At 40.0% G+C, this 12,520-nt stretch overlaps 1 protein-coding gene across 2 annotated transcripts; it reads right to left on the minus strand.

Annotated features, from left to right (window-relative positions):
* Window positions 1–7,972: 7,972 nt before the first annotated feature.
* On the minus strand, window positions 7,973–12,451 carry mrpl22 (mitochondrial ribosomal protein L22). 2 transcript variants are annotated; one of them, XM_030746584.1, is made up of 7 exons: window positions 12,407–12,451; window positions 12,266–12,308; window positions 10,708–10,843; window positions 10,478–10,543; window positions 9,507–9,584; window positions 9,264–9,333; window positions 7,973–8,277 (listed from the first exon to the last, which is right to left on the minus strand). In XM_030746584.1, exons 1-7 carry the CDS (start codon window positions 12,429–12,431, stop codon window positions 8,069–8,071), a joined length of 627 nt encoding a protein of 208 aa, XP_030602444.1. In that variant the 5' UTR covers window positions 12,432–12,451; the 3' UTR covers window positions 7,973–8,068. The 2 variants fall into 2 exon arrangements, with proteins under 2 accessions (XP_030602444.1, XP_030602445.1); XM_030746585.1 differs by lacking the exon at window positions 12,407–12,451 and having other exon boundaries at window positions 12,148–12,284.
* Window positions 12,452–12,520: the final 69 nt, after the last annotated feature.

Raw genomic sequence — 12,520 nt, forward strand, 5'->3', positions numbered from 1 at the left:
GTAACCACCAAACTCCAACATGGCATCCCTGTGGAGGGGCGATGGAGGGGTGTTGCTGTATGGAATCATAGTTCCTCATTTTTGATCATTTATTTATGCGACTTGTGAAAACCACAGTACAAAAAAATAAATATTTTACCGCATCAGTCACTTTGGACAAAAGGTATTAAGATTCTGGAAACTGTGCATTATTTTTGCATGGCCTTGCTCTCCGTACATGCTGCATGTGGTGGTTATTGGAGACTTGTCTGTATGCGACTGTCTCAATCTGCTGTGTGGGATGAGGATTGTTTTATTGCCGAGCCAAGTGCAGGACGGAGGAGATGGGAGTAAACATAAGGTAAACTTTTAATGCTGTTGAATCCAAAAAGTGACAAGGTTTAAAAAACAAAGAGTGAAGCCAGGAGAATGCAAACATCCAGGAAGCGCTTAGAAACACAGGGAAACAAGGGCTAGGAAACACACAGCTATATGGAACAACGTGACAGGGGAGACTGAGACAATAAATACAATGAGGCAATAAAGGGAAAGGAAACAGGTGAAACTAATTATAGAAGATGAGACAAGGGAAGTAAGACTAAATACAAGGCACAAGTGACAAAGACTACCAATATAAAACAGGAAGTAATTAAACACAGAGACTCTAACACAAAAACAATGGGACACAATCAGTGGCGCAAAAAGTGGGTATGCACTATATGCAATGCATAGGGGTGCCACACAAGGGAGGCGCCAAAGTGATGTGGGGAAATTATTTTTTATTTTACAAGAGTGACTCTTGTGTAATAAAAACTCAACCAAAGATCCCGTTTAAAGAAATATATTCAACAACCAACTGTTCACAGACAGCAGCACTACATGCTAAATGTGTGTAATTTTAAGGACACACATGAACATCAACAGGAAGAAACAAAGAAAAACATGAACTCCCAAACTCAATAAATTCTACAATAAACTCCCAATAAAGTTCAGCGTCAGTGCAGCAGATTAACAACAGCTTCTGTTTTGGAGCTAGCTTGGTTAGATGCTCGATATGTGTCCGACCTCATGTTTTCTGCTTGTGTAGTTGGATTGTGTGTGTTCATTACCTTACGGTCGTGTGCTGGTGTTTTATATGCGGTGCAGGCTGGGACTTCTTTTGGTCCTCGCTCTTTGTGCTCAGTTTTTTGGCTGCAAACATATTTGTTCCTGTTTTTTCACTTTCTTCATTCCCTCGAGTCCATTCCGACAGTTTTAGCAGCTCCCTCCAGGGATTTTCTGACATTTGTAAGTCCTTGTATTGATTGTTCCTGATTGTTATACGCGCGCTGATAAAGTGACCGGAAACGCACAAGGAGGAACCAGGTTCATCACAGCGTTGCGGCTGCGTGCAGTGAGGAGTAGTCACATTTCTCCGGAGGTGAATGCCAGATTCCGGTCGGCGGTTTCCGTAGCTGCCTTGTGCACTTCTCAGGTGGACTTTGACGTTGGTGTTTTTTCCTCACTGAGACGTGTTCCATACATTTTTCATCATTAACAACAAGACGCTCTTCTATCTGTATTATCGGACTCAAAGAAACTCCATACGGGACTCTGCCGCTTTCTCGGCAGACCGCTGACATTACTTTAAGGACCAGCTTGGTGAGCGCGCGCACACAGCTGCCCGACGGCGCAGCTTCAACTCGGAGAGCGGAAAAATGATCGATCCACAAGGCTTTTAAATAAAATGACAAAAAAGAAAAGGAAGGTCATTTTATCTGTAATTTTAGTTAGTTTTAGGTAGTTTTTTAAACTCACAGTACAGTTTTAGTTAGTTATCGTTTTTTTCCTTTTAATTTTAGTTTTTATTTATTTCAGTTAACGACAATGTTTTTTCAATTTCAGTTTTCCTTATTTTGTTTGTTTTCGTTAACTATAATAGCCCTGCTCGGCAGTATTCTATACTAATTATAAACATTTTAGTGATTATTTTTTTCCACCTGTTTTACTACTAGACAGGCTTAAAGTTAATAAAAATATATTTCTAACTATATTTATATTAACTTCAGCACTGTGGACGACAGTGACGAAGACCTGGACAGTTTATAGCATTATATTGAGGAGGAGCTGTGGCTATCATAGCAGCAAAGGAGCTCCGTGCACCCTACAAACCGTGCGGAGTCGAGCTGAGTCGCACTGAGTGGAAACGCGGCACAAGAGAAACCGCCTTGAAGACACCCCCGAGGCGGCCTCTCGACAATCCAGCACCGTGGTGGACATTTTTGAGTTCATAGATAAAAAAAAAAAAAGCTGTCCAGCTTTGATGCACGCCTGGCCCTTGTGGAAATCCTCCACAAAGAGTTTCAGGCTCTGGGGGAGTCCGTAACTGAGTTCAGCCAGCAGCAGGTGGAAACACTCGCGACAGGAAAACGTTCTCAGGGATTCGGTGAAATCCCTCACCGACCGAGGGAATGACCCAGCTTGCAGCAATAAAGCTGAGGATTCCTGAGTCCTGCATTGAGGTCCTGAAACCTGCCTGCCATAGCAGTACATGACAGTGATGGACTGCTCACATGTCTAGGATGTACCCTGGCACATGCCTTGCAACAGCTGGGATAGGCTTCCAGCACCATGTGATAAGATGGCTGGATGGAAAATAACCACATTTAAGGGTTCAATCAGTGGCGGATCTAGGATTTTTCTGAGAAAGGGGCCATCAAGGGGCCACAGTACTCATAGAGGGGCCAAGTATTTGTAGATGTAGATTTTAGGGCTGGATCAGGTGACCCTGAACCATCCCTTAGTTATGCTGCTATAGGCCTAGGCTGCTGGGGGGGTTCCCACAATAGACTGTTTATTTTCATTCACCTTATTTACTTTGTTTATACTGCACTCTGCATTTAATCATTAATTGTTGTTAATCTCTGGCTCTCTTCCACAGCATGTCTTTTCTCTCTCCTCAGCCCAACCGGTCGCGGCAGATGACCGCCCCTCCCTGAGCCTGGTTCTGCTGGAGGTTTCTTCCTGTTAAAAGGGAGTTTTTCCTTCCCACTGTCACAAAGTGCTGCTCATAGGGGGTCGTTTTTGACTGGTGGGTTTTGTCTGTATTATTGTAGGGTCTTTACCCGCAGTACAAAGCACCTTGAGGCAACTGTTTGTTGTGATTTGGTGCCATATAAATAAAATTGATTTGAATTGAACTGAATTGAATTAGATGTGGTGATATACGGACCACTAAAAAATTAAAGCCATTACATTAAAGTTATGGTAAATCTGATGTGGAATAAGTCAGTGAATTTATGTGCCATTTCACTAAATAACAATATCAGAAGTTTCATACATTACAGCATTAACTGTTGTTGCTCCCCCTAAATGATTTCTGACCTGATGAAAAGGGACTGGAGGTGCTCTGCTCCTGACCAGCCTCTGGTCTGCTGTGTCCTGCTGCTCTCTCCCTCCTCTCACCCTGCTCATCTTCAGCTGGCAGACTCACTCTTTTGCTCAAAAACCGCTGAATTCCCACCTGAGACTGACCCTTTCTTTTCATATTCTTCTCTATCACTGCCAGACATTATAGTTAATGTTAACACACAAATGCAAATTACAAAGAAGTACATGAATTAGTGAAATGCTAACATTCATGTCCAAACAGAAGTAGGGCCTGAGTTAACATTACTCCTAACTAACTTTGCTTATTAATCAGACTTACGCTGTGACAGCTGTGAGTAAAAAAGGATTTATGACTTATCATTACCAACAAACTCCTCAAAATGTAGACAGGCATCAGTTGTCGGGTAAAACACTTTCTCCACAGGATTGTTCAAATCTTCTTTTTCTTTTTTTTTTTTTTTTTCTTTTTTTTTTTTTTTTTACAAACAGAGCAGGTACAGCCGGACACACATTTGATCTCTGACTTTATTTGTAGGGTCCAATCAGCTGTTACAGTTTCAGTACATGTCTTTGCTACAGAAATACTGTGTAGAGCGTATAAAAGCAGATATTTGGGACCGCACTGCTTTGCAAGGCACCGGGGATTTTATAAGAGTGCATTTAATACTTAACACCAGAGTCTGTACAGCACAACTGGTCAGAGCTGTAATACGCTGAAGACGTCACATGCCAACAAGACAGCCCAATAAAATCAATCATCTGGGTACAGAAGCACGGGACTGCCAGGAAATGGATCTTACTGTGGGATTTCAAATTCAGAGAAGGGGAATACCTCCGACTTTATCAGGTTACTTTGAAAGACTTCGATGTGATTTGGATTCAGATTCAATCACATGACCTGCAGAAAGCAACCAGAGCAGCTCGGAGCGTTTCTGCGTCGGTTTGGTTGTGTTCTCCTGTTTTTTTTTTTTTTTTTTTTTTTTTTGTTTTTTTTTTGGTAACACAGACATAAAAATAACAAACCACGACTATACTCATAAAAACAGGTCAATTTCTAACAGGTAAAAGAACAAGAGACCCAACTCCTAAAATATACAGTAACCAGTAATATATCATAAATATCATAAATACTTAAATAAAGAAAAAAAATTGAAATAAATAAAATATACAAAAATGAAATAAAATAAAATAAAAATTAGGGGGTTACAATTGAAGCTCTTCCATTATTTCGTACAGTTTTATGGCATTTGTTTTATGCATCATATCCAGACATTTTTTGAACATGGAGAGTTCATTTTTAAGAGCAGAGAAAGAGAGGGAGCACTTTGCAAATCTGCATTTGTGTATGTAATATTTTGTTATAATAATTACAGTATTGACTAGAAATTCCATATTTTTATCTTTGAGAAATAATCCAAACCGAATATCTTGTAGTGAGAAGAAATCTACACACATGGCCTTGGAGGACAGGAAGTTGTGGAGTGAATCCCATAACTTATAAACTTCGCTACACTCATAAAACAAGTGTTTAGTTGTTTCCAACTGTGTTTTACAAAAGCCACAATTTGCTACTTCAAATTTAAATCTCTCTCTTATGAATTCGTTTGAAGGATAAATGTTTATTATTAAATCTTCTTTTTCTTCTGTAAGCTTTATTCACGCTGAGCATTCCTATTTGGCTCATTAGCGCTACTGGTGTTTCGGCATGGAATTGCATCCACCTATAACTTGATCCTCGCTCTCGGACAAAGGGCAGATGAGTGACAGGACAGGGGCACTTCAGGGGGCCAATCAGATTTCAGATGGGGCCAATGCCCCTGTGGCCCCGCCCCTGGGTTCAGTTAAAAAAAAAAGTCATTAGTCAGTGTTGAAAATGAATACCGTCTACAAAAATAGCAGATATTTTAGCAATCAAAGATCAATGTTTGTTTCTATCACAAAAATGTGGTATGATTCTATTTGTAGACAAACTGTATATATATGTTGGTCTAAACTGTAAATAAAATCCCAGAAGTGTTTTGTGTGTGTGTGTGTGTGTGTGTGTGTGTGTGTGTGTGTGTGTGTGTGTGTGTGTGTGTGTGTGTGTGTGTGTGTTGGTATGCTGAAGAAGAAAAAGAAGACAGAACCATTCAGGCTGTAACCTCGGTTGAGAGAGGATGAAGAAAAAAAGAGCGAGGAGATGAAGCTTGTTGCCGTTTACTGGAGTCGGCGCTTTTTCTTTTTTTTTTTTTTTTTGTACCGTGGGACCGAGACGGCCTCCAACCTGAGATTGAGGGCACTTGTCTGCTGAAATTGGGGCCAGCAAATGGCATTTTATTTGAAAATGCACTCAAAACTTCTCAGACCTGACATGGGCGTTGGAGGGATGGTGACAGGCAAATACACAAACTCACATCACGAACAGGAACATAAAAGCCAATTAGGAACAGCAGAGACCAAGGCTCTGGGCTTCAACAACATACTGTGACCTTTAGAAAATACAAATTCCCAAAAAGGAAAGCCTTTGATGTCTCCTCCTGAGTGTGATTTCCTAAGCATTCAGTTCAATTTATTTGGAGAATAACAGACAATAATGATGAGTATGCGGTTGACGAATTCAAAAGAAAATGCAAATAATAAATAGATGAACACATGAAAGACATTGCATTAAGCAAACATAATTGCATTCCTTGGGAGCTTTAGATAAGGAAGTAAAATTAAGTAGCAATTAAACAAATAAATGTGCAAAAACCTAAAAGGTTCTGGGTGGTTTGGCTGAACATTAACGAGAGTGGGCTTTATAAAGAAGGCTGTCGTTACATGTGAAATCTCATAGTAAACACATATTTTTCCTCTGTTCTTCAGAAGAGGCATCCCAGCCAAGCCAGTCACTTTCTGCTTATGGATTCCTGCAGCTTTGCGAGCCAATCACAAGCAGTTGGATCGAAGTGAAGGAATGAAGACCAGCGATGCTGACAGATTTGCATTCAGTGGAGGAGTCAAAGTGACTCCTGTCACCCTAACATATTTACCAAATACAGCTGAGGAAGGATGTGACAGGCTCACACTTAGCGGTCTGTTTTCACCGAGGTGTGTGTTGCAGAAACTGAGATTATCCTGAGGTACAGTGCGATGGTTTTTCTACACATCATCTGTGCCTATTTTGTGACTTGGTGCGTGCTGCATTGGAATGAAAGGCACAGCAGAGGGAGTGATCAGTGGCAAATCGCAATTTTCATGTCAGATTTCACTGTGGTTTGTGCGAAGCTGTTAAAAGTGAAAAATCTTTTTTACGCCTACTCACAAACTTTTAGGAGTGTGCGAGACCTTTCAAATTAGCTGAGCAGCTGGTTTTCGATGGCGACAGCACTAACAGAGTACACTGTGGCACAACACTGGCAATGATGAATAGCAATATGTTTAATGCAGCACTGAGTAGTTTCAGCTTTTGTCTTTTTTGGTTAATTAATTAATTAATTAACTCGAAATAGAAGTGCACAGATGCGGTGAGTTTTTAATCATAAAAGTGTAATCATAATCATAAAAAATATGCAGCCATTTATTTTCCTGCTCATCCAGTTCAGGGTTGGGTGGGCTGGGGGTGGGGGTGGGGTGGGACCTATCTCAGCTGTCACTGGTGAGAGGCAGAGGTACCCTGATCAGGTGACAGGGCTAATGCACAGGGACGATCAGTCACATGCACATTCACACCTACAGCCAAGTTTACAAAGAACAGTTAATGTAACATGCAGAGTACCTGGAGAGAACTCACTCAGGCACATGAAGAACAAACCACACACAGAAAGGCCCCAGTCAGGTTCAAACCCAGGACTTCTGTGCCACCCTACAAAATGATCAATAACACAGCTCTTCACAGTATTATCATATCACTGGCAAAATATTTCATTTTTAAATGTCACTATTATTGTGACACCCCAATTCTCTCATGTTCATGCTCTCCCAGCAGGAGATTTTGCTCTAATCCAGATTTTTTTTAATTTATTTTTGACATTTCTGCACAGTGAAAGAGCCGGCATACAGTGCATTGGGAAGACTGGCAAAATCTGCAATCATGGGTCAAACTTGCAGATATGTGGTTGAAATGCAACAATTTGACACAAATAAATAAAAAACACAAAACTGGATTTCTTGTGCTACTTCGCTCATATCAGTCATCTCAGCACTGCTGTGTTCAAACTGTAAATAGCACTTCACTTGTTTTGGATATGTTGTACATATTCTGCATTGTTTGTTTTCCAAGTTTCTTTTTAGCACAAATTTCCCTGTTTTCTTTATTTCCCCATTTACTCAGTACAACCAGGACTATCTGCTATTGGTAATGAAAGCAGAATACTACTATTAGCCTCTAATATCAACATAGTTTAATTTCTGTTTTGGATTATTATTTTAAACCTAGTGTATATATTTGTAAGTCAAAACAAGTCAATATGTTGGATAGAAAAAATATATTTATATAACAGATTTGGGGTTAAGTGTGTGTTTTATTTAAAACTTACTGGACTATAATCAATATTTGTCTGAAAGTTCCTTTGAAATACATTTTTTTATAATCATGCTTTATAATTGCTGCCTGAAGTAATCACTTATTTCTTTCATAAAAAATTCATTAAAAAAAAAAGACTCATTAGAAATTCTCATGTATTTATTTACAGAAAAAAAAAAAAAGATACAGACATAAAATGGTTACAGTGAGACTGAAATCTTGTATCAGATGTCTGCTCTACAGACTGTGGATGATGGTTCGGTTCTTAAGATTCTGGACGTACTCTTTGGCCTGGTCAAAGCTCGTCTTGTTCTCCGTTTTGGGTGGCGGGCCTTCCACCAGCTTGACGAAGTAATGACAGTAAACTTTGTCCATTATGCCAAACATCCCCCTGCCGTGGTACCGGATCCGTTTCAGGTACTTTCCTTTACCAGAATATGACTCGGCTGCAGGAGTGAAGAAAGGAACAGTGTGAGGTTGAAAGAAGGCAAAACGATTAAGAGAGGAAAAAAAAAAAAAAAAAGAATAAGTTTTAATTGTAAGAATGCCCTGGAATGGAAACAGGCCAAAGGAGCGAAGGCTGTGCTGGTGGATTTTAGGCTTATCTGTAATAATGTTTGCAACTCCTCATGAATTACTCTGAACAGCATTTAAACTTAAACAAGGCACCGAATCACCTGCTTTCTATTACTAAAGGCTTCTTCCTGCCTTTGGTGAGAGAATGTAGATCAATGTGAGATTTGAAACAAGTTTTAGAAAACAAAACTTTTTCCTGCCCACCAATTCAAAAATCTTTAAAGTTCCAGAATCTTACATATTTAAACAAGAAGCAATCAAAACCTTCACCAAGCCAGCTCACTCTCTGGGCAGTATTTACTTTTAAGGGAAGAGTTTTTTTGTATGTAGACCCCTTCAGATAAATCTATTGACCTTGAAGGAGAGGTCAGAGGTCAAATGTGACACATTTTACACCTTTATTTGGTATTTTCTATAGGTTGACAATACACACCACACTTGTAAGAATCATAGTTTCTAAGTTATACGGCTTTTTGTCAGTTTTCCACCAATAAATCATTCAGTTGACCTTGAAGACCTTGATGACTGAAAGCCAGATTTCAATGGCTCGTTAACGTGACCCCGCTCTACAGCCCTACACAGTTTTATCAGAATTCATTCAATAGTTTTCAAGCTACTGTGTTTACAGACAGAATCACACGCATGCAAATGCCACCAAAAACATAACCACCCTGGCGGAGGTAATTAGGTTGCATCCTCAGCTATCAAAGCTTTGCTTAAAAACATGCACACTGAGACAAATATTAACAATAAAATCAATGTTTTTACAGCATTTACAAAGCAGACTAACTTGAGGCTGTGGTTCTAATGTGCAATCGTTTACTTGGTGGACCCCTCCAGTGCAGCAGACACTCACCTACATACAGGTTGGATTTATACTCTACATTGTGGTTCTTGACTGCCATCTCCTGAGCTTCAAGAAGGACCTGAAACAAACGGGCAAACATTTATTCATAAACTTTGAGAGAATAGAGGATGATGATAGAAGAATGTGTGAACAACTCTGCTGTGAGTATACACACACACACACACACACACACACACACACACACACACACACACACACACACAGACAGAGGGTGAAAATGCAGCTACAAACCTCTTTCATGATTTTTGCTCCTTTCTTATCATTAAACTCCAGCTGTGCAATGGCTTCATCGATGCTCATCCCTCTGATCTGTAGAAAAGAAAATCTGTTAGACTAAATAACCAAATAAAAGTTTCTGCACATCGGTTTGGATAACAGGATAACACTCCATGTCACAAAGCTCAAATCATCCCAAACTGGCTTACTGAACATGACATTGAATTCATATGGCCTCCACAGTCACCAGATCTCAATCCAATAGAGCACTTTTGGGATGTAGTGAGATGGGAGGATCAGCCGACAAATCTGCAGCAACTGTGTGACGTTATCATGTCAACGTGAACCAAAATCTCTGAGAAATGTTTCCAGCTCCTTGTTGAATTCAAGCTACAAAGAATTAACACAGTTCTTAAAGCAAAAGAGCTTTAAGAACTAGCAAAGTGTACCTAATATAGTGGCTAGTGAGTGTCTAATCCAAGAAGGTATGTTAAGCCAGAGCTGAAGAAATGGCAACTAGATGGATGTACAGTATGTAACTATAATGGATGACAGCCTGTTTATTTAATACAGTTCTGTGTTTTCTAACCCACTTGTCTGACAAAATTATATGAATAGGATCAATAATTTTTAAAAAACATTTTTTATTAGTCCTGTCATTTATTGTTTTATTAATAAATACCATTTCAGTACATTTATTTCCATCTTACAAAGTTAGGAAAGTTAGTTGAGCCCAATATGTCAGCAGATACCAAAAGCAAAGGCATCAGTATGGTGTCCAGAGTGGAATCAATGTAACCATAGCTTTGCTTTTTTTTCTTTTTTTTAATCTGCTCTGTCTTAGAATAGAGATTTCAACAACATATTCATCACCAGCTGTTTTAAAACACGTGTCAACTTCAAGCGTTTCAGAGATGAGCTGTGAGAGAGGACTGAATTTTTGGAGTGATGCAGCTGTTAAGACATGAAGTTAAAGTAAGTCTTACCAATTTGGCCAAGTACCACATTTTGTCTTTACTGTACTTAATCTGCCTCCTACTGTGGTGGATCTCCTGTGGGAAATAAAAACAAACAAAGTGTTTCTCGCTCACAATAAAAACAGAAACAATAAACCAGTTAACTCCAACAATTAAATAAAATACAGAACTACTACTTCTATCAACTCCTGCCCAGGGCATCCTCTCACTCTCCATCATAAACTGGCAGAAATACTCACTGCCGGTCTGCGCAGCTCATCTGGCAACTGAGGGGGATACACTTTCAGGTTTCTCCTCTCCCAGTTTTTGGATTCCAGCGATGCACTGGTGTGGAGACATGAGAGCTGCTGGGGGTGCCCACCTAGATTTTGTAACCTGGGAACATAAAGAAAATGTTTCTGAGGTTGGTTAAATCCAGTGGTTTTAGGCAGGCATACACCTTATTCCATGCTGGTGTCTGTGCACAGGAACCCTGGTAGGTTTTAGGTTATTTTTAGTATAGGGTGCTTTATGTGATCAAACTCTAGTACTTGATAGGTTGACCATACCCGGTATTTTTAAGCAGACTGCAGTTTTTACCATGCTTTTTTCCATTTTTCTAAAGTGAAATCACAGAGGCAGCAGGCCAATCAGGATATTCCAAAACTTTCATCACTTGCTCCCTGCTTGCCGTGCTGGATGCTCTACAATTTGCATAACCCCTCACAGTAGGGGGCTTACACTGATGATGCTATAGCCCACTTGGACACAAGAAAAGGGGCTTATGCTATACTGCTATTTATAGAATACAGTTCAGCATTTAACACAATAGTCAGCAGTAGTGGGACTGATCTCAAGTAGTGATCAATCTGCCCACCGGGATGAGATCAACCACCTACTTTCCTTCCTCTCAGCATAAAATGGGCCCAGGTGGAGAGGGTGGACAACTTCAAATATCTTGATGTTTACATCTCCCGGGACCTGTCACGGTCCTGCCATATTAACATACTGGTGAAAGTCCCTCAATGCCTTTGACGGACATCACCACCTGGATGGGGAGCTGCATCCGATGGGACCACTTGGGCCTCAGGTGGTAAGTGCATTCAGCTGAGAGTACCATCAAGTCCAAGTTCCCTAATCTGTCAGTACATATACAGCAGATGATGCAGATCTAGAGCCAGCAGGATCGCAGGGGATCCAAGCCGCAGTGAGTATTTCTGTATTATTATTATTAATAACAACAACAACAACAACAACAACAACAACAATAATAATAATAATAATAATATTATGTGACTGACTACATGTGCTGAAGAGACTGAGCAAATAAAAGTCCATAAAAAACAACTACTAAAAGGAGCAAGGTAACACCAATGACAAAACGGCAGCACATTCAGTCTTTAAGTAAACGCACAAAAGATATTAAAATGAGCTAATTTTGTGTCATTTTTGTGAATGCATAAAGTCAAATATCTACATAACAATATGGACTAAACGTCAGAAAAATAAACCAATTCAGAGACACCTTGCCATCCCATTGGACATTTCTGTAGAATGACCCTGCTGCAGTGGACATTCCTGCTGTTAGGGAGGAACTCTGTAGTTTCCTGTAATCATAATGGTTACCTAAATCTAACAAAATAGCGGCTATAACATTAAGCTAACCTCCCAAACTTTCTCCAAATATGTGGGTACGATACCTGGAATTAGCACGCTAATGATGCAGGCGCAGGTAACATAAAGAGCCAGTCTGGTTTGTCCTTCTGTGCAGCGACAGCTTTATTAGCGGCGCGGCTAACCTGCGACTAATGCACTTACCGTGAGAGTAACATCCCAGGTATATTCCTAATTATAGAGATGCCTGAAAACAAGAAGAGGTACATTAACTTGAACTGAAGATGAGGTTTAATAATGTCACGAAACAAATAAATCTGGCAAATAAATCTGCATTTCTCTCACCGCGTCCTGTCATTGCAGCCGCCATGATGGAGTTTTACGACGCTTGTGTGTTCGCTTTATGGCAGCTTCAACATCAGTTTTGTGTGTGGCCAGTACGGATGTAATTCCTTTACT

Source organism: Archocentrus centrarchus, chromosome 14 (assembly GCF_007364275.1).
Source record: "Archocentrus centrarchus isolate MPI-CPG fArcCen1 chromosome 14, fArcCen1, whole genome shotgun sequence".
NCBI classification, from domain to species: domain Eukaryota; kingdom Metazoa; phylum Chordata; class Actinopteri; order Cichliformes; family Cichlidae; genus Archocentrus; species Archocentrus centrarchus.

Excerpts from the sequence above, each read along its gene's own strand:
- mrpl22 (XM_030746584.1), bottom strand. The coding sequence starts at position 12,431 with ATGGCGGCTGCAATGACAGGACGCG. Across the intron at positions 12,309-12,406 it reads GGCTGCAATGACAGGACGCG|GCATCTCTATAATTAGGAAT; the intron begins GTGAGAGAAATG and ends TCTTGTTTTCAG. Across the intron at positions 8,278-9,263 it reads TAAATCCAACCTGTATGTAG|CCGAGTCATATTCTGGTAAA; the intron begins GTGAGTGTCTGC and ends TCACTCCTGCAG.